The 22,623-nt window shown below is 38.3% G+C and overlaps 1 protein-coding gene across 1 annotated transcript in view; it reads right to left on the bottom strand.

Annotated features, from left to right (window-relative positions):
• Nucleotides 1–1,433: 1,433 nt before the first annotated feature.
• LOC139689383 (serine/threonine/tyrosine-interacting-like protein 1) overlaps nucleotides 1,434–22,623 on the bottom strand; it is a 29,406-nt gene continuing 8,216 nt past the window's right edge. Inside the window, exons 2-3 of the mRNA XM_071586468.1 lie at nucleotides 3,630–4,217; nucleotides 1,434–2,166 (exon numbers count right to left, since the gene is read on the bottom strand). Of these exons, the coding sequence (XP_071442569.1) occupies nucleotides 1,604–2,166; nucleotides 3,630–4,217 (1,151 nt within the window). The 3' untranslated portion in view covers nucleotides 1,434–1,603. The remainder of the gene's footprint in view (nucleotides 2,167–3,629; nucleotides 4,218–22,623) is intronic.

The raw sequence follows: 22,623 nt of genomic DNA, 5'->3' as shown, positions 1-22,623 counted from the left end.
TACTTCACATGCATATGGCTTTGACCTTAAAATCTAGTTATTAAGGACATTGGTACCTATTCAGATAGCACATAATGCTTACCACAACAGTAATATATCTGTTTTATATGACGATGTGTGAGTCACTTTCTGAATACATATGTATTACAGTCACATTCTTCCTGTAAACACTCAAAATTCGTGGCTCAATTGTTTGCTTGTACACACATATTACAACTGTATTAGATTATGCAAATGTATATCATAATTACCCTGGATTTGCAATAATTATCAAACCACACCTTTTTAAAAGTACAATTACATACTTTAAATCATATATACTTCTCATCAATGTCAGGATTCTCGAGATTGAAGATATGGAGCAGCTTAGCTGCACAAGATAACCTTCACATGATCTCCTGTGGTTTGGGGAGATTTCTTTTTGCATATGACTGACAATTCACTCAATTATTATAAACTCATCTAGCGGATGTATCTTTCTGAAGTTAGAATAAATACAAATATGGAGATGTGGTAGGAACTTTGGCATTAAAACAACTTCAATAATTACAGATTTAAGGTTTCAACAACCAGACTTTGTTGGATAATCATGACAACCATCACTTCAATAAAAGCTGGTGTAGTGCTCAAAAGGTAGTTAAAAGGTTAGATAAATTGAGATTAACGGTTATTAGGCTTTCATTATTTAAAGCAAACAAATTAGATTTACGACCCATTTTCTAGCATTCTCAGGGATATCTAAGCATCCAAGGGGCTTATTTGTCACTTGCAGTTAATGTAAAAGAGATTGAAAGATTATTTAAGGGAAAATCGCGTTTGATGGTGGGTTATTACAAAATGTATTACATGAAAATTCACATTATATGCAAAGTATGCATCAAAAATACATTATGTGTGGTAACACCTGTAGTGATTGTATATATATTCATAATGGTATTTTACTGTTTGCCAATTTTTCCATTAACCATCTTGCATGGACTCTGCAATATGCTGTCAAATGGAATTTGTGTAAACAACTATACACACCTGTATATTTGATTATTTTCTTTTCATGGTAGTATTTCTCACAAAAAAGCATTTGAATTCTCAGAAAAATATGCAATTTTCTGGAAAATCTTAATCCCATCCAGTCAAAGCTAGGAAGAATACTAAATGTTAGCACTTTTTAGTTAAAAAATTAATATAATTATAAATATGATGAAAGAAGGCAGTGTTGAAATTTTCCTCTGGTATAAAATGTATTCTATTTCTTCAATTTGGAAATACTCTGTACTCTAAGACCCTATAGAATGAAATAATTTCCTACATCAATATTTTCTCTTTTACTAGTGTGTTTTAGAGCAGTGACTATTTTGAGCCTTAGACATACTAAACTTTCAAAAAATTTGATCACAGTTTTTCTCTAATGCAAAAATATATGAATCTATATTAGCTTGCATTTAATTTCATTGGTTAATGAAATCATGTGATTTATATTCCAATAATTATAATTTCACCTGTAATGATTGATTTTATTTTGATTAGAGCTATACTAGAAATGCTTCAATGGTTAACTTCATTCTTTTTGGTCATTAACTGAGCCATTGCTTTGTTCATTATGATATTAATAGCCAAGGTCCTCAATATTAGTTACACCTCGACCAAAAATATTTCCCTCAAGATGAGCAAGACTTTTAAGTAACGTCTCACTTAATTGCACCGCTGGGCGACATCTCCTGACATAATAATAAGCATCTTCTAGTGTACATGCACGATCTTTCATCAAGAATGCCATTACCAATGCAGCACTCCTGTTAACACCTTGTTCACCAGATATCAAAACTCGACCATGAACCACATCTTCACCACTACCTTTCAACGCATCTTGCACAAAAGCAGCCAAAGTTGGTAACTGAGAACCAAGGTCAACAATATTGAAGTCGGTCCTCTTCTCTTGCTGCTGATTTTGATGCTTAGATGTCTTCACCAACTTTCCATCACTTTTTTTCAAACCCTTCTGGCCAGATATCTCATTTGAAATCTCAATGGTATTACTGCTGTCACTTTTAGTATCCTCTGTAACATCTGGAGGCAATGGAACAACTAAATAGTTCAAATTTGGAGAGAGAGGAGCTGGAACTGCAGTACTGCTGTCTGCTACACACACAATGTGTGTCACCTGAAGACCTAAATTTAAAAAATGTTGTCAGAAATTTTAAAGGAATAATTCAAATGAGAAAAATTCAAAGATACTGAAATATGAAAAATGGTCTAATTATTGATGATAATATCATATAAAATATGGAATTAGTTCTTCTAAATGATTCCGTTATTATTAAATGAATCTTGTCTTTCATAGTATGATATGTGGTGCTCAAAGGTTCCATTCATCTTTTATTTAACTCAATTTATGTATTGTGACTTAACATCCCTTGTTAGCATATTTCATATTAATCAGAAAGTAAATGAAGTAATGGAATATAAATCATGCAGTAAGTGCCAATGGTGCCATGTAAGTCCTGTGTAGGGAAGCATTATTGACTGGTGGTTTGTAAGTCATATGGTATAGAGTCACAGGCAATAACTCTGATAGAGGTGATGTATGCACCTAATTATTTAAATAAACTTAATACCCTTCACATAAAAGCTGTGAGCTCCAATTAATTTATGATCCATGAAATAAAAAACAACACCTTAAAAAAATGCATTTAGAGTACAAATAAATACATAGAAATACTCATAGAATTAACAAAATCCAGTGTCTTAAAGTTATGGATTTCCTTACCGATTTTAGATATTGTATGTTTATTTTCTGACTCTTGAATGATACCTTTAAAAAATAATCATTTCGCAAATGTAAAATAATAATGTGTAAAAATAGAGTTTTACAGTAAAGTAATAATATTTGAGTGTTTATCTAGAGCTAGAAGTTTAAATTTGCAAACGTATACATCTTTGATTAGGGGTTTCAACGATCAACCCCAGTGTTGATCTGGCTAACTAGTTTGGTATTTGTGGACCTTGTTCTGTTCTCATTGTTATTACTGTGCTTTGCACCACTGAATGAATTGCAAACTGATCAAATCACTTATCAAATATATTTTTACATATTGCAGAGCATGCTACTCTGTCAAGTGAATAAGGAGGTTCTCTGTGGGAAGGTAAGAGGAGGGTTGGTTTAGGATTAGGAGGTGGAAGGGAATACTCGGGAGCTGGAATGATTGGACAATCCAGAATTGAACTCACTAAAGAGGGGATTTGTAAATCACTGTATTCATTCCATTCTTAAAGTGTACAATATCTTTAATGATATTATTCTAAAACCTTTGAAAATATCTAAATTCACCAATACAATATTTAATTGCGAGCATATTAGACCCTGATTGCATTGTGAAATCTGAAGGGTAATTTTGATGGCCTGAAATAAATTTCTATTTTTCAAACTGAATTATCTGCTTTCATTAGAGTACTTGCCATCTGAGATTAAGGGTTAGTCAGGTAAGTTTACCATCAAATCAAAGGTCAGTTTGAATCCCACTTGGTGCACAGAAGCAGATATTTTGATTGAGATTTAATTGGCTTTAACAAATGTGAAGTGACCAGATCCCATGAAGTGCAGCATAATCATTTATATGTCTAATGCTACTAACCTACTAAAACTGCTGGATCAGCTGCCTGTTCCCTCCTCCCCAAAAAGAGTTGCCCATCCAGCACAATAGATGGAAACCATGACATTGCAAGACGAGATCCCACCAGAGGGATATGTGATCCTTCAGGCGGTGTAATGACAAGGTAAGGACAGGATTTAGTGAGAGCCTGTAGGCCACCATCCAAGAACAATGGTTCGACATGTAGCTCACGAAGGATTTTGGCAATACGCCCTACCGAGGAGTCCTCCACATTGATACCACTCCCATCTGCATCATAAAGAACCACATGGCAATAGCGAGTGAGTTTATCCTTATCTTCCTTAGCTTCATTCATTGCTTTGAAATGTGCCATTCGCCCATGCCATTGTGCAGTGACCACATGGCTCATCTCATATGCCTCCTCTTCCTCCCTTGCATCAACAATGAGGAGGTAGTCAGGGTTCCGGATATATGGAGCATAGAAGCCATCATAAAATATATTGTGGAAGTGAAAGGGGAAGAGCTTCCCTTGGGATGCCACTGCTGCTTCTTCTTCAATTAGAGGCAGGGGTCTTTGAGTTAGCCCTTCACTTTCTGCCTGAGCTGCAGCTGTAAGAGAAAAAAATTTTGATAGATTCCCACGGAAACCTTGATTCAATAAACATATTGAATAATTATTCAATATATCCCTCTATATTCTATGTACTATCAGTTTTATGAATTTCATGACCATTGACAAATTGAATCCTTGCTCATTAGACAAATTGAAACCTTGCTCACCATATCAAACGACAATCAACGTACACAAAATTCATCGCTATTTGACCCTGGAAAATACCTTTGACATGAACTATAAATTAATCAATGCAATGTAATCAATCAAGCAGCTAAATTTAGACAGTGAACTAAGACACTCCTAGTGTGGTTGAATATTTTTTATGCAATTATAATAATGTATATATTCATCAAAGCAATGTTAAAATTATCCAAAGGTAGCCGATATGCATTTAGTGAGGTGTAGAGAATGTAGCACCAAATTTTTAAAAAACTTGACACTGAGCTCCCAAAATTATTCTACCAAGCATATGGCTTTAGTTGTAAGGCATGAGCACTAAACTTTACTGACTATTTCTACAGAGACTGTACTAGCCTTCAGGTGACAACGTGTTAACATTTTATACCCACACTGTTGTGATAGAGTACTTGCTTCGTAGAGATACTTGCTGTGCCAGTGATAGACTGCATCAATAGTCTTTCTCCCTGGTAATGTACAAATGTACTTTACAATTAGGAGAATATTTCATAGATTTCCTTTGATATCATTTCTGATAAAAATTAAGATAAGGTTTCCTTGATGAGACTATGTACATTGATGTTGCATACTTTGTTTGTGAGGAGAAAACATTGCTCTAACAGCCTTTTTATGGAGGATTTAAGTTTACTGCACAATTGGGGCATTGCTTCAGATGTCTAATTCATAGGTAATGTGGCTGTGAAATAAAGAATAGTATATGGTCATGTTTTTTTAAATTACTCATATACATTTCAACTTATATATAAAGTAAATGTATTTATCATAATATTTATTAAATTTTTGTAGCACTCTTCATCTTTATTATCATACTGTTGCTACTTTTCTATTAGCCAATCTGTTCACCATTTGAATATCCAGGTTGGTGCATATGTTTCATTCTTTTTTCTGCTTCTTTCATCATATATAAGAAACTATTAGTATTTCTACTATGTAAAATCTTGTCTCAATTAATTATTTATTGCCATTTATTATAATATTATATATTTAGTGTATTCATATATATTCAAGTCTATTTGAGTCATAAATATGATTATAATCCATTATATAACTGTACTGTTAATCTATCCAGGAGAAATTACTGTTGGTAGAGACAAAATGAAAGACTCCTCCAATTATAAATATTGTTGCGCACATGAGCAGTACAGAAAATCAAGGCAGCTTTTCATATGAGAGCTACCCATTATAATGGCTTTGGTATTTGGTTGGCTGATAGTAAAATTATTTGCTATTACCTTTCAAAATCAGATTTAATTTTAACTGCAGTTTTTTACAATTTCATTGACCTTACAGTGGGCAAAAATTTGCAGATCATCTGTGTTAAACATTTATTCACAGTACTTAGAAATTTCTTGCAGAATAGAAGCTCAGGAACCCTACAGGATAACACTAACTACAAGATCATGAAATATTTTCTGTTAGGTAGGTCTTTTACCAGCTGGTTTGCATCCAGTAAAATGTTTTACAACCCTAGAGGAAAATTTTAGAGAATTCAATTTTTCCAAAATCAAAGCATGAGTTACAAGACCAAATGAATCTTTTAGGTTGAGGAGGGTTAGGGAAGGGATCATTCATTTGTTAGCTGCAAATCTTACATCATCTGTAGCCGAGGGGAGAGCAGTCTGCATGCTAGATCTCTTTTTTCATTCTGAGTGATATAGGGATGTGAAGGTGAATGTATTCAGTAGTATGACAATAAACTATTTTTTCAAGACATTTCAAGAAGTAACATACCAAATATTCAATTGTTCCCGGTTCAACTTTGTGGAAATTCATGTTCATTAAATGAAGAATACAATGTATCTTTCCACGGTCCTTTATTCACGTACAACTAGTTTAAACGCTCAAGCGTCATCATCAGGTACAAATTAATCAAGTCGCAGTCCATTTATATACCATTCATGAGGGAGAGGAGGGGTTGGTGAGAGAGGGGGGAGAAGGAGGGGAAAGAAAGTGGGGTTGCAATTGGCGCTGATGGGGAGGAGGGAGATAGGTGTTAAGCGTCAGGAAAGGTGATTGGCTGGTTTCCAGTGAGGTGGGGGGTTTGTCGGATCTATCTTTGACAAAAAGGGGGACTTCCTTCTTACGTGAATAAAGGACAGTGGAAAGATACATTGTATTCTTCATTTAATCAAGTAACATACCATTGATATTGACCAGAGGTGAGGTTATTATTATTGATATTCTGCCTGGAAAGTTAGATTTTGGATGAACTCAAACTACATAATAGTACAGCAATACATTTCTTTGCCTTTTCTAACAAAACACAACCTGTTTTCTGACAGGGCAATAAACCATTATTCAATTCCGCATACTCCATTCCTCCCTTAATTCCATGCAGCATTCCTATCCTATTCCCACCCCTTCCTTGCTGCCTAACAATCTTCAGTCTTTCAACATCCCATCACCAATCAAAGCAATCTGTATTTTTCTTTCCTGCCTCCTTTGTATTTCTCCCAATGATCCCCTCCCTCTCCCAACATGCCTTGCACTACCTCATTCATTTTTCCTTTCTGTTCACTTCACCTTCTCCATCCTTTCAACACCTATATTTCAAAAGCCTCAAATATACACCTATCATCCTGTTTCAATGGTCATATTTCCGCGCCATGCAAAACTATGCTCCATATGACATTTTTGACTACCCTTTTTTAACAACCAAGTTTTTAAACTCATAATTGAACATTTAATCTAGCTTTTCCATTATACAGAAACTGAATGTCCCTTGTTTGACATACATTTATTCTCATCCCATCCCTATCACACTGAGTTTCCAATGGACTTAGCAGAGTTAGCAACCCGTTCCTAACACTGCCAAACACTTCCTGCTCCTGCCTAGAGCTACTTCATTGTTTGCTTTTTGATACATTTCTGATGTTTTTTGTTGGGTGTACTAGACTAAGTTTCCCATAAGATAGAAAACCAAGGCCATTATTTCAATTACTACTGGTAAAATCGGAAGTTGAGGTTTCTTTTTATAGCCAAGAAACTTGTGGGAGTGCTGGAAATTATATTAGCGCGGGCGGTGATAGGAAATACTAATAAATCACATTTAAAGCATTTGAATAAACAGCAGATTTATTCTAAGTGCTGTGGATAACAGACCAAGGCCAATGCGGTAAGATTTATGCCATGGGCGCAACGTGCACAAGAGGGATGAACGCTTGGTTGGGGTTGAGACGTGACTGGTTCCGTGTGGGTCAAGATGCCTCCTGGTGGGTCGTGCCTAGGGTGACACCTCGTGACACACCCCTGAATCACACAAACAAATGAACCACCACATCATCCCCCTTGGCAGATGCAGAGCATACTCTTGCAAAGAGAGAGAAATTGTAATTGGCACTTCACAAAGTGATCGTAAAACACACACAAAAAAAGAAACAAAAATTATTTAACAAATGCCAGGTACATAATACCACACAAAAAAAGAAATACTGTCATACAATAACACAGTAGCAAATACAAAGGAAAATCAGATAACATATAGGAGAGGAAAAAAAAATTGAAACGTCCCTAAGTCACAAAGTCAGCTAAATGCTTGGGAAAATGCACTCTTCTAGGTTGTCTAGGTTTTGGTAATATGGGAGGCTGCTGAGGAACGGTAGGATTGATCGCCATAGGTATGGGAGCAGCAGGGCAATGTGGCACTAACTATGGAGTTCCATCAAACTGGGCACAAGAAACATCATCATTAACAACATATGCTGGTTTGACACGGTCAATCGCCACAGATACCTCTCTACCCTGGATTTTCAGTTTAAATGTCTTGGTACCACGCTGGATCACTGGAAATGGCCAATGATGGATGGAGCCTATCATTTCTCAAAAATACATGGGAAACAGTTTCCAGATCTTTAAACATGAAAATGTTGCGTGCTCCGTGTCGAGAGACTGTCTGTGGCTGGAGTTGGTGAAGGCCCTGCCACAGGGTGGTGACATAATCTGCAGTAGCAGTAATGGCACTGGTGGGAGGGGAAAAGAATTCTCCTGGAAGCCGACGTTTTTGGCCATAAATGACCTCTACAGGCGTTGCCTGAATATCTCCTTTAAATGTGGACCTCAGACCCATGAGAACCACCGGCAGGACATCGGTCCATTGGTTACCACCACGACATCCGTTGCCATGGTGGTAATCAAAGGACCGATGTCCTGCCTGTGGGTCATGCCTAGGGTGACACCTCACGGCACACCCCTGAATTACACAAACAAATGAACCGCCACAAAACTCATATACAATCCTCTCAAATTTAAGGTGAACTGACAAAGATCATTATAGGTCAGATCAATAATGCTAATGTAATGAGATCAATAGATGCTAGATCCAGATATTTAAAACTACTCAAGGTTGAGGAAAGTGAAAAGTCTTTGTTTAATTAACTAAAGGAAATATTAGCATTAACTCAAGTATCTTGCTGCTTTACAAGACCCAGGTTCCTTAGTTTCCACCAGATGTAAAATGGTCTGGAGAGAGGAAAAAGTACTTTTGAATAGTATGCACCTTGAACTATTTTGATTTACTGTTCAAACGAGCTTGTTAGAGTCCCGTATCTATTATAGCTGACTGGACATCTTTGTTTAATGTATACAAATACATGGAAAGTTCCATTTCTGTCTATCATTTTTCATTTTATTTTGGTCAACCAGAGGGTTGGCAGGGCAATTGTAATATCAATATCACCCCAATGTATCCAGATCTAAAACATAAAATGGAAGACAGCTCAGAGAATTGTATAGGGATGGCAAGAAAGGAGTATTAACAGATTTTAGAGAAAACCATGGGTTAGGAATGGGAGCTGGGTCCAACAGAGGATAAATGGATATCATTAAAGGGATATTGAAAGCTGCAAATGAAACTATAGGAAAAGTAAATAGATAAAGGACAAGGAAACCATGAATTATGGATGAGATGATTAGTAGGATAGGCTAGAGAAGGAAACAGATGAATGTAAATACACAGTTTCATTGAAGGAAGTTTAAAGAGTTACATAATAATTTGAGGCAGGAAGCTAACAGAATGAAAGAAGCATGGTTGAAGACAATGTGAGGATTTGAAAAGTTAACAAATGAAGGGTTAATTTTGTTGGGTATAGAGAAAGGGGAAAGCAATGTTAGGATATAATAAAGGAAAATCTTCAACAAGCTATCAAAGGTGGGGAATACATGGAAGTAATGTGGTCACTATTGGTTATTTAAGTAGGAGTAGATTGGGGGGATAGGAGACTTATTCACAACCTACATGTCTCATACTGCTCAGGTGTGAGGGGTGAATTGAGAGTAGGAATGGCTGTCTTAGGAAGAGTAAGGCATTATTTCCATCATCACCAATGCTGTTCACCGCAAATGTGGAGGAAGTGGTTAAATAGGTATTGTGAGAACTGAAGATAGGAATGAAACCGGTGGGGAATTCATAAAATTAGTTAGGTTTGCCAATGACCAAGTTCTAATTTGTCAGCCAGCAAAGGGATTTCAAGCATTCCTAAGGGCATTTGAAAATCAAAGCAATAGGTATGAGATAAGAATAAAAGTAAAAAAATCAAAGGTTATGTGGTTTTCAAGAAAGAGAAAGGCTAAGTTAAGATGGAATTCATGCACTAGATCTGGTGGAAGTTCTCTGTATCATCCAGGACCAAAGGGTGAAAGTAGTGAAGACATAAGATGGAGAATGGCATCAGGCAAAAAAGCTTTCCCAAGGGGAAGGAATTGATGCCAGGGATGTTGAGGAAGATATAAGGCAAAGCCTCAAAACATATGGAGCATGGTTATACATGGCAGGGAAACATGGTAATTGAAGCAGGATGATAGGCATAGTTTGGAGGCTTTTGAAATGTGGGTGTGGAGAAAGATGGAGAAGGTGAAGTGGACGGAAAGGAAACAAATGAGTAAGTTTTAGGAGTGGTGGGTGAAAAGAGAGAAATATTGTTGCCTCCTAACGAGTTCTTCCTTGCTGGGAGAAATCAATAGGAGGCAAGAAAAATGGATTGAGAGGATCTTGCTTGGCAGAGGGATATTGAAGACTGTGATAGAGGGAATAATGTTTGACAAACGAGAAAGGGGTAGAACTAGGATGGGGATGTTGAATGGGATGAAGGGAGGAAGGAAGGAAACAAAAATGAACTAGGACTTACTGCAGCATCCAATTTTAATTTTTTTATTAGGAGAGAAAAATAAATGCTGTTTCACAAATCGTTAGCGTCTGTGTCCATCCAAAACCTTCTTAACTGGTAGATTACCAACAAAAAAGGTAATAATAATCTAAAAATTCATTGAGATGTTCATGAAGGGATATGCAGTTAACATGCATAGTTTTAGTTCACTCATTGCAGATGAAAAATAGAAAATTCCTTTCCACTAGTGGTGCCCATGCACATGGCAGTGGAGAGAAACTTAGGGAAGCAACACGGCAAATCATACTCTCTTAATGCAAATATTTTTCGCAAGAATTGAATGATTACTTAATTTTTCATCAGACACAGTTGGAGTAAAAATTATCTATGTCCATTTCACAGTTGAAAATACCTGAACCTGGTGTAAAAATGCCTTGAGAGATATCAGAGTGCAGGGAATGCTGAAATAAATGATGAGAAAATGCTGGAAAAATGATAGTTGGGGAGGAATAAAATATATATTTTAGGCAACATCTAAGTTGGCAGAAAATATAAATATTTAAATAAGGCAAAAATGGGATGAGAGTTAATGCTAAAACTTACTGCTACTTTCACACCATTCTAAGGAATTAAAAAAAATAGAATAGATCCAGTAGGCACCTCATTCAACATGTAAACCAGTGAATGAACAAACAAATTGAAAGCTAATTTTCCAAACTACTCTACTCATGGCTCACAAAATATGTTGTTAGTTTTGGATGAGAAACTTGTACCCTTGGGTCAGCCACGAGCAATTATTTTTCATAAATTTTACATTTTGTGATAATTTGTTCGTTTTATTGAAAATACATTACTTTTACTCATATCTTTAGTTTTTAAATAAAGCCATCTGCAGTGTGGAATTGAAATCCGTTTTGCTAGAGATAGTTTTATTAAATGTATTTTTCTTCTCTATTTCCAGTCTAATTAATAAAATTTGCTCAAAGTACAACGAATTTCAGTCTGAAAACCTGAAACTGAGTATTTTTTGTCCCTACAAGTACAACAGCACTTACTGCATTTTTCATGGTGATAATTTACACAACAACAAAAATTAGTTCGACACGTTCTATTAGAAAACCAACCAAGTAAATACATTCCTAGTACGTAGTGTGACGATCTACCACAATAAAATCAAAATTACAACCTTACTTTTGATTCATTCGTAGCCGTTTACTAGTCCTCAATCGTATTTTATCACGCATCGTCTTTTTTTAGATAAGTAATTTTTGGGATACGCAGAAAGCTGTTACACAACTCGTCAATTTATTTTCATTGTCACGACAACAACTAATGTGGAACACGTCATAATGTGGGTTAACCATTCCACTGGTGGTAGGGCGCCAGTGCTATAGCTATGAAGACGAGGCGAGAGCGATGCCCGGTACGGAACCCTCCTGAGGTGTCTGCTCCTTGGTCACCTCGCCCGGCATGAAGACTATCTTATCGGAGCGGCAGACTGTTCGTCTGCCCGACCAGATGCCATCCCCTCCTCCCCACACACTACTTCTCCTTCCCCCCGCGCTCCCTCGCGTTCATCGCCCGCGACGATGCATCGCCGGGCTCTCGCCCGGCGGCAAAGCGGCGGTGGGCCCATCATCACCTTAAACGTGCCGCGGCTCGAGGAGTGCCACTCACCTCACCCTCTCACTGATTACGCACCAACCCCCCCATCCCCCGCCTCTAACCCACTCGCTCCTGCCTTCTCGAGAAAAGTGAGTCAAGGAAACGAGATTGCCCCCTTTGCTGGACCTCTGAAATACTTTTTGCTTCTAAATGAAGCCGAGGAGCCCCATCCCTGCAGATAGCCTTGGTTGCTGGTGGTACTCAAAAGTTGAACATTCTTACGAGATCGGATACACCAAAGGAGACGTGAAAAAAATGATATGTGAGTATTTTGACGCGGATGCACGTGAACGTATAGCGTTGTGTGGAGCCGAAACCTGATCTTTGTGGAGAGGAAATTGAAATAGACTGAAGGCTTTTAAGATTTAGGCATGGAGAGTGAGGAAAAAATATTATATGTATGTAGAGAGGAAGGCAAATGTGAAGAGTCGGAAATGATAAAGGAAGAGAAGATGTGATTGGGAGATATTCAAATAAGGCAGGAAAAGCTATGGGGGATAAATAAAGAAACAAAAGGATGCTGAAATCCGTGATGAAAAGGAGTATGCTAGGTAGGTGCAGGAGTGGAAGGAAGAGAACGGACATTTTAAATAGAATGAAAGAAGACAGAGAGTAAATATCAATTAAGATTCACATAGTCAGGGCTAAATTAACCTGCTTTCGGTGAACGGTGCTGCCGAAGTGCTGAGCTCTTTAGAATACCACTTCGTGGTCCAATTGTTTTCCGGCCGATCTGCTTTCTAAAGTTTATCAATGATGATTGCAATTTTAAAACCGGCACGTTCCCTCATGGACGCCAATATATTTTTTAATTTCGTTTCGAAATTGAAAATGAAAATGGAGTTTCACTGTAGAATGTTTCCATTCATCTCATAATTCAACTGTACTTCACCAGGATTACTTCACAGCATACGACAGTACAGCTAAACTCAAACTATTACATGCAAAGTTATTCAAAAACAACACTTCCATTTTAATGAAGCAGGTTATCTTGCGTGTGCATAGTACGTGTTTATGTTGTTCCACAACACCCATACCTCCAGACCAAAAAAAAAACCCGTTCAACCAAATGCTAAAAAAGAGCCAGAGGTGGTCTGAGCAGCGCTCGCTTTTGGCACTTGCCGAGGATAAAAATGTACGAGCAAATATACATTTTATCTTATCCTATCCTGGGCGACTGGTAGAATATTATTAGTCTGAGTAAAAGCTGAAGAAAAGAAACAAGGAACATGCATTGAGCAATAGGATTCTGCAAAAGACAGGGTTTTATCAACACAAACACATGATTTAAAAACGACTCAAGGCCCAGGTGAAAATGGAAAATGCCCGCGAATTCAGAATAATATCAGTTGGGCTCATGTAGTGAACCGTGGTGGTTTCATGTCAAATTTTGGTTTTAGTAAAATGTATTCCGATTCAAGAGGATAAAGCGAGGGAGGCGGTTGAGGAAATTGAATGCAGAAGCAATAACCGGGGCGAAATGAAAGGGGTTCCAGAGGGCTGTAGAGAAAATTCTGTGTGAGGGCAGGGAGACGGGTACAATAGAAAAAAATGGGAGCATACCAAAGAAGAAAAGAAAAGTAAACATGAGAGAATAATAAAGAATAATGTGAACACATAATTAGGAAGGAATTAGGGATGAAGCTAAACGAGTCGGGATTCAGTCAGCCTGAGCAACATTAAAATAGGATGGAGAACGAACTCAAAATAGGCAATGAGAATTGTAATATTGCTGTATTGTTACTGCTATTTGTGATCGTTTCGTTAATTAATAGATATCACATTTGCGGGAAAGAATTATTTCATCACTCTGGTCGAACAAATCAATCATCGAAATATTTCGTGAGTGGTTTCATAGGGTGGAATGAACCTCAAAGAGAAAAACAGAGCGAAGCTGATTAAATCGGGATCCAACCAGTCTGCCAGCGCAAATTATTTGCGTAAATTATCGTGACCACGTAGTGGGAGAGAATCAGACACACACAGAGTTTTTATGTATTCGTCAAGGATTAAGCCATCCAAATGAGAATCGAGGGGACATTATATTTACGTGACAAGTCGTATTCCCGGCCTCGGTGGCGGCGGGGTAACGTCCTCGCCTACCAACCCAGAGGTCGTGGGTTCGATTCCCATCTAGGTGGATATCCCTCCATCTAGGGCTTGGTTGTATGTGATTGTCGTCAAATGTCTGTAATGTAGGGTTAGGTGGAAGAAGGGACTATTAGTCCCAACCTCGCCCAATTAAGTCGATAATAAAAAAATAAATATTCCCCACTCTTCTGCCAGTGCTGGTTTACACAGAATGTAAGGGCTAGGTAACTTTTATTCTTTCCCCGTCAAATTGTTTGCCTTAAATTAGCACGTATACAGACCACCAGTCTGTGATTCACTCGCTGTGTTTTTAGAGTAAACGCGAAAGACCAAAACTTTATAAATAAACAAAAGCCCTGCTCGAACTCTTGGCTCTTGTCTTGAGGCTCACTGCTCTCCGTTTGGGGCAAATTTGGGGGTCTTGGGTCCACCATGAGTCAGTCCACTCTCTCTTCCCACCCGGAAGCTTCCCTTCATTTCTGCTGCTCTCACTAGTCCCATGAGAGTAAAGGGATTCTTCCACTCTACGTATTTCTTCGACGATTCATTTCCTTTATTGCCCGATCGTGCTCCAACCAGTTTAAATGAAAGCTTTTGGTAATTTCCTTTTTATCGGATGTGACCCCAGACGGTTTTTATTTATAATTAAATTAGAAGCAGGAATAAGTTAATGGCCGAGGTTCAAAATACCCCAATCCTAAATTTTCGCCGTCGAGCGATGGTATTTAGATGGTAGAAAGTCTTAAGAACTTAGCTTGAAATGACACTCATGAGAAGTAACTTGTGCCCTTTCATATTTATTCATGCACTTCTTCGGCGTGCATTTGACAAATAATTGTTGATAGGGCACGACCTGATCCGTGGTTCAACTGCAATTCGTATCTCTTATTCGAAGGCATTGCTATGCGATTAGTGATTATCATACATGTTAATGTGATGGAACAAATATGGCAAGTAATATCACTTGTTTCTCAAATATCTTATGTTAAAGGAATAGTTCATGAAAAATACATGAAATGTGGATATCTTCTTGGGAAAAGAGTAAATAGTAGGGCATTAGAAGTTTGCATTCAGGCAACACCATTCCCAACTTGGACAATGGCTTCCGTTTGCTGAAGCTTGGCGGCCTACTCTTCATTGAAGAACGGTATCTATAGCGATGCAAATGAGAGATAAAGTGCTCCCAATAATGGAAATATTGACCGAGGAAAATCCAAAACGTTATATTTTCAAGTACGATTTATGAAAAATATTTTAAATGGAGGCAACACTAAGAGATTCCATGACGAGTGGCGCGCCGCATAGTTTACAGCGGAGACGGTAACATTTAAAGGAGGAACTGGAACTCATCTTGAATCGTGGGGAGTGTCCATCAATCATCTGACACCCTAGGGAAGAATCCCTCAATCTACCCACTCAAAAGAAATACTAGGATCCCATGTTTCGCGGCATGAATGATCTTCAATAAAAATTCCCGCAGAAAAACTACAAACTCTTCTCTTAGCGTGCTCTGCACTGATGGAAGTTTTCAGCATAGTGTCACCAATGTACTCGGTCATTTTGGCTCCCAATTTTCTGCTTCGAAATACTAACAGAATACTGCCGGAACTCAGTGATTCACCGGCGCGTGCCATAGAGGTCTAGCTGTGCGCCTCCAGAAACATGTATCTAGATGGAACAGGGGCACGGTTTCATGCACCGTCGAAGACCTGTGGAAGCCGAAATATTGAGTGAAATTCCTCCATCGTGAGACGAAATTACCTTTACATTGGTTGTGCTTCCGGAATTCCTCAGTTTATTTCGCTTTAGAGGAACAGAGTACAATGAGGATGTGTTTGCTTGCGTCATATATTTCGAAAAAGCATTCGATCGAATGCTTCATTAAATTGGGTAGAATTAATGGTTGTACTTGTATTGTAGAAAGTAGGAGTAGATTGGAAGGGATAGGAGAGTTATCCGCACCTTAATCGATCAATTATAAATCACGCTTTGATAGGAGTCTTCTAACACAAGTCAGGCAAATATCACACTGTGCACATTAATGAATGGACTCATGTCATCGATAGCATTCTAATCGCAATTGCCGTAAATATCCTACTGTATATGCACCACGCAGTGTGAGTTTTCTGAAATCTGTGTGCAGATGTATACTAGCTCCTGATTCTTATAGTGCACACACGCCACGTGAGTGTTGCGGATCTGCATATCTTGAGGAAACTCTTCCCGCAAGTCGGCGGCCCAGCACCTACCTACCTCTTTTGAGAGCGCACGGGGACTACACTCTCTTCTCCCGTCCATTATGTATTCTTACTCTCATGGTGAAGCCGTAATTAAATGGTCATCGTTAAAAGAGTCTCTCTTTGTGTAGTAGTATTACAATCACCTATGCGAAATGTTTGGGTGCCATGCTGAGTCATATTTTTTGTAAATTTTAGTGATCTTGTTTTGCAGTTTATGTGCTACTATAACTAGATGTCTGCGGAGTCGAAGGTCACTGGTTCGATTCTCGTGACCGGCGAAAATTTATTCAGTTTAGAAAAAATGGTTTTTCGCAACGAGGCAACGAGAAAAATATCCCTAAACCCATGGAGAAAGGCAGCAGTTTCACCATTAGGCACTTAGGCGAGTGAGGCGGCGCAGGCCGCGTTGGTCGGTTAGGCATTCGCTGCGGCAGCTGCGGGCGAGAGTGAACGGTATCGGCCGCAGTACTGCGATGTGGTAGGCGCCGGGAAACCACCATATTATTCTCCCTAGAATATGCTATCTTGCATTCAAATATGGCATGATGCCTTTCCTCCCGGTAAAATGTCCCGGAGTTGGAGATGACCCAGAAGGTGGAGATGGATTGGCTGGGAGTAGACATTCAGGAAATATCGAGAAGCAAGAGAAGCAATTCTCAGCTTGAGAACAGTGGCTGCCAAATTGAGGCACGTGAATAAGCCATTATATCGTGTGTGGCATTCGTGGACTTGGAGAAGGCCTTCGACGACGTCGAATGGAACAAGATGTTCAAGATACTTGAGGCGATTGGATTGGACTACAACGACAGAAGAATTATCCATATCCCCTACAAGAATGAGGTTACAACGATGCAAACGAAAAATGGGAGAAAAATAGAAGCTAAATTAAGCAAAGGAGTAAGACAAGGATGCAACCTCTCGCCAGCAATTTTCAACGTAAAAAAGAAACAAGAATTGGGTATCAAAGGAGTCAAGGTGAATGGAGAAGAAATCAACATGCTCCGGTCTGCAGATGACATCGCAGTAGTGGCGGAAACGCGAGAGGAAACGCGGAAGGGCGGAAGTGGCGGGAACGCGGGGGTTCTGAGGTTTCCGAGAAAGAGAAAAGCTGAATTAAGTATAACAATAGGATGTCATTTACCATAGCAGGTGAAGCAGTTTACGTTTCTTGAAAATTTCTTGGATGAAGACGGTCAATGTTGTAGGGACGAACATAGATGGAAGAGTTGCGTTAGACAAAGAAGCGCTCACAATAAAGCGAGGCAGGGACTTAAAGTAAGAAAATTTATAATAGTATAGTGAACATTTTGTAATGTAGCGTGGTTTCATACGGTTCAGAAACTTTAGTTGTTCAGAAACTCTTGTTGCTGAAGCAAGATGACACGCATAGATTTTGAGGACATGGAAGTTTGAATAATAGATGTGGAGAGGAAGGCAAAGCAGAAACGGGCGGATACGAAATCACACTTAGGAGTACGAGGTAGTTCTAGTTGTCGGGAGAAATCCATAGAAGGCAGGAAAGCTAGATTTGTTGTATTTAAATCGGCATTGAAATGCTGAACACAACGATAGGGGGGGGGGCAAGTCAAGCAAACTGAGGGCGGGGAAATGATGGGGATGTTAGTCGGAATCAAGGGTAATCGATCGCATGCGGAAGTGAGGAAGAGTTCTCTGTAGTGGGTGCGTCATGTGTCGCCGTGTCAGGCGAGGCCAAATAAGTGAATAGTTTGTGTCCATCCCAAATCTACTCCTAACAATAGACTTTTTAATTTATAAATTTTTACAAATCATATGAAATAATTAAATTCATGGAACCGAGACGTAATTTCCTTTTCAAATTCTTTTGATACCAATGAGCACTAGCGAACAAAATATTTTCATAAAAATAACAATTTACTATGTTTATCAGTGGAAACTTTAAAATCAGTGACTGGTCCATATTTGAAATGGCTATTAATTTCTCTACGACGACATTTATTCTTTGATGCAGCTTTCTTTCTTTTCTCTTTTCACTTCACGTATGCATCCTTCAGGGCTTGATACGACTTGTGCTTTACCATCACATCAAATGCACGCATTCATTCATTTGTGTTTTATCGGCTAATTTATCTGATCATTGAGAATACTTGGGCTTATTAGATTAATTTGTTATGGAAAAAAAACCCAAGGGCTGGAATAAATTCAGGCATACCTTTGCATACCTTTGCAGGCATACCTTTGGATAAATTCTGCTCATACCTTTGCTCATGTTGGAGTACATGTCTGAAATTATCTTTTTTCCTTCTCTTCGTGTGGTCAAGATGGCATTTTTTTAAATTAAAAATTGGAATAATATGCATTATATAGCTTTTGCATATTTGAATACGTTTGAGCTACCTTAATAAAAATGATAATTTTGTCTACATTGGTACATCACTATGTAATCTAAATAATTCATATTTTTCAGATTAATTAGATACTAAAAATTAAAATGGCTTTCTGAAACTAAAGGGAGATAGCCTCTACTACTATGATAGCATACTACCATATATTGCAATTGTAATTTCAATACACAAGGAAAGAGAAAATTTGAAGTATTCACGATTTCTTCCATTTTTTAACTTAAATGAATGGGAAATGACCATTGAAACGACTTCAAGAGACTTCATACAAGTGCTATCAGATATTACGTTGGAGAGTTCTGGCTGATGATATGACGAGAAGGTGGACATAATTAGGAATACGGTAAACCAGGCATTATCTTTATTACCCACGCTATCCAACAAAGTTAAATAGCGTTGTTTAACTATTTATTGGTAGGGGGTGGTTTAAACCTGCCAAAAATTAACAAATAAATTTATAACACCTACTTAAAATATTCAGAGTAAGACCGTATTTATTCATATAATAGGTTTGAATTGAAATGTCAATGTATTTTTTACACTGTTTGGAGTATGGAAATGAAAATGTAAAAAAATATAATGAATACGTACATATCACAAATATCATAAATGGAATACCGTAGAAGCACATAGTTTTTTGGAGATTGCCATTTATTCTATGGCATGTGTTATTGCTGATTAATTGTATTTGTTTTTTGACACAGTGAGATAAAATCAGAAGGTCGATAATATTCAATCTTTTTGTACCACCTTCATCTTCTTGCAGATTTTTTTGTCAGCCCAAATCAATTAACCGATCAAAAGGAAAAAAACACTTAAATTATAAAATGTAATGATAAGCTATCGATATTTTACGAAATCTTTTGCCATTTAGCAATGGTTTGGGAGGAAAAGGTTTTTTTACTATGTAACCAAATTCTTGTAAGAAATATGACTTCCACTGTCACCTCCCCGATAATTCAGGAGTACGTATTTTTCAATGAAAAGTAAATTTAATACCACTGCTTGTAAGAATTAAAATCGTTAAATAAATAATTCAAAAATTTAAGACAAGTGAAAATGTGAATACATATGATACTGCTGCTCAGTCATTTACACGGATTGCTTATTTGCTAGTTTATTTAGTGATTTAATACCATTGGGATGAATTAATTCCATATCGTATTCCCTCAGCAGAGTATAAATATATTTAGGGGTGCATTAGAAAAAATTCATTAGCTCTTCTGCATTCAATTTATCTTTTATTTAACTTATCTTTCGTTAACGGGACAAATTTTCCTCTTATTAATCCGCGTAATTCCTTATTGCATATATGCTGTCATGCATTGCCAAAATGTTGTCCCTTTCATAGTTAAGTGATGTAAATAATACTACAGAGCGAATTTATTTTGCTCAATTTTACACTTTATTTTTTAATTTTTATTGAAATTTCTTCATATTTCTGTTTCAAATTCGTTTTCTACATGAGTAAAATGTAAGTAAACTTTGCTTTAGCCGACTTCAAATGTTGTCAGCTTCCCGCTATTTCTTTTGACGATTTCATGAAAATTCGAGCATCGTGCACAGGAGCCGAGTTCCCCACGATTTGTTTCCCACAATTTGTTCCCCATAAGTTTCCCAAAATGCAACATCGTTAGACGTGCATTGTAGCTCGAGCCGAAGGGTCCATGACCTTAACCAATGTGCTACGAAGGGATATTGCGCTCTTCGTAAAGATGGCGGAAGCGCGCCAAAAAATAACCCCATAGTCCCGATGCCTGCGGGTCCATTGACCTTACTGGCAACCCGCAGGACCTCCGTGCACTAATTTATGAATTTCACGAACCTTTGGATTTGGTGCTTGATGAGATCCACGCGATTCCGAGTGGATCTCATCAAGCACCAAACGATTCGGATTGATCGCGGTGATTTTAATGAAAACATTAATGGTCCGCGGTATGTTAACATTGCAGTTTCAGATTAAATAAGTAGTGGGATGGATTGAAAAGATATTTGGGATATTGCATTCTTTCCGTTTCTTTTTGAATAAGCAGAAACAGTAAAATGTAAATACGTCAAATTCAATAGTAGTTTAATGCGATCAAACTCAGGAAGGTAAAATTTTACGTAAAATTGATTTGTCCAAAATAATGAATGAATTTTACAATCATTTTCCAGATTTGTACATTTTATTCTGAACGATCACACCGTGTATGACTCTATTTGGTTTATAATAATGATTTATTCAGCATTCTTTGCATTTTAGCATAATTATAAAAGTGAAGTATTTAGAATAATTTGGTTATTCTGGTGGGAAGGCTGTGTTAGAACTTGTGAAGAAACAGAACCATTGGGAGTGAATGAATTACGGCGAATCGTCATTTTGGCACCAAACATTCGTGGAAAGAGAGTCGCGTCCACACTATCAGACATTTTATAGTTTAATTTGTCACAGTGGGTAAATTTTCTTTCCACATATATGTATTCTTTTCCCACCGTTTATTTTCTAGTTTTTATTTTGTTTCCCTGAATTTTCCAAATAGTTCTTGGGAGCATGATCAGCATTCAGCCACGTGACCATTATGCTTTGAGCTCTGAAAGTTGAAGTAGGAGGTGTGATTAGTTCCGTGTGTTGCATGACCTTTCCACATATCTCCTTTCTCAAGACTCCTTCTCCAGCCTTCGAGCTTTTTCCCGACCATGCCGCTTCCCCTCTCTTCCCTTCCCTCCCCGCCCGCATTCTCTCCGCTTGACCCGACTGGGGCCGTCGTGCTAATAGGGCTTGCCCTGGATTAGCCTTTGATGTCCAGTTAAACATTTCAATGGTTTCAGGGAAAATCTCCAAGAGACGCCCAATCCGGGAAATGGCTCTTCGTGTAAGAAATCACGCATTGATGAGAGTTTACCAAGAAAGAGTGACTGACTCTTATAGTTTGAAAACTGTTACCAAGCGTTGTTTAACTTTTGGATGGGAAAGAGAAGGAATGGCAAAAGGGGCCGCCCCGTGTTATTCCTCACTCTATCCGTCCGCCGTTCCTCGAGGCACGAGCGTCTGCTCGGTCAAGAGTCCCGCTTCGTATGACTTTAAAAATACTCCCGCTTTGGAATGCCTCAGTGGAAAGCAGTGACATCATTCACTTTCTTCAAAGGAAATACTTTCTATTGCGTGTTTGCCGCCGGCGTTTTTGACACATTCGTTCAAACTCATCGACAATTCTAAGAATAGAAGGGAAACAAAAGTAGGCTGGCTTTGAGGGGGGAGGGGCGGCGGGGAGGGGGACTCCCTTCGTGGTGACCGGAAGCTCGTCTCTTATGGTCGAGAGCAGAAATCGTGCTCGATCAAACCATCACCGATCTCTCCGCGGGGTATTCATTGTAAGGCTATTTAACCTTTGGATTTGCGAGGCCTTCCATTCCTCGGCCCTGCTTCCACCCTCCTCACCCACCCCCCCCCCCTCCTCGTTAAGCCTCCTATTAACTAAAAAGCACAGAGCGTGACTGCTGACCATTAACCGCTGGGTTCGAACCCTAGTGATTCTGGACACCCTTAACTAAAGCCAAGCTGGAGATATTTGCTAGTTGCAATTTCTAAGCGGCAAGAGGGGGCAAAGAGGGAAATGAGCCCTACCCAAAAAATGAGCTGCAGAACACTTTTAAAGATTAGTAACAGGTGAGCACCAACATCACACAAACGAGCCTTTGGACCAAAGACACGTTTTCGGTTATGATAATTCATGAACTGAA

Source organism: Hetaerina americana, unplaced genomic scaffold (genome assembly GCF_022747635.1).
Source record: "Hetaerina americana unplaced genomic scaffold, ioHetAmer1.1.p SCAF_23, whole genome shotgun sequence".
Classification (NCBI taxonomy): domain Eukaryota; kingdom Metazoa; phylum Arthropoda; class Insecta; order Odonata; family Calopterygidae; genus Hetaerina; species Hetaerina americana.
The sequence above is the reverse complement of the archived record's forward strand: the minus strand, read 5'-3'. Positions and strand labels throughout refer to the sequence as shown.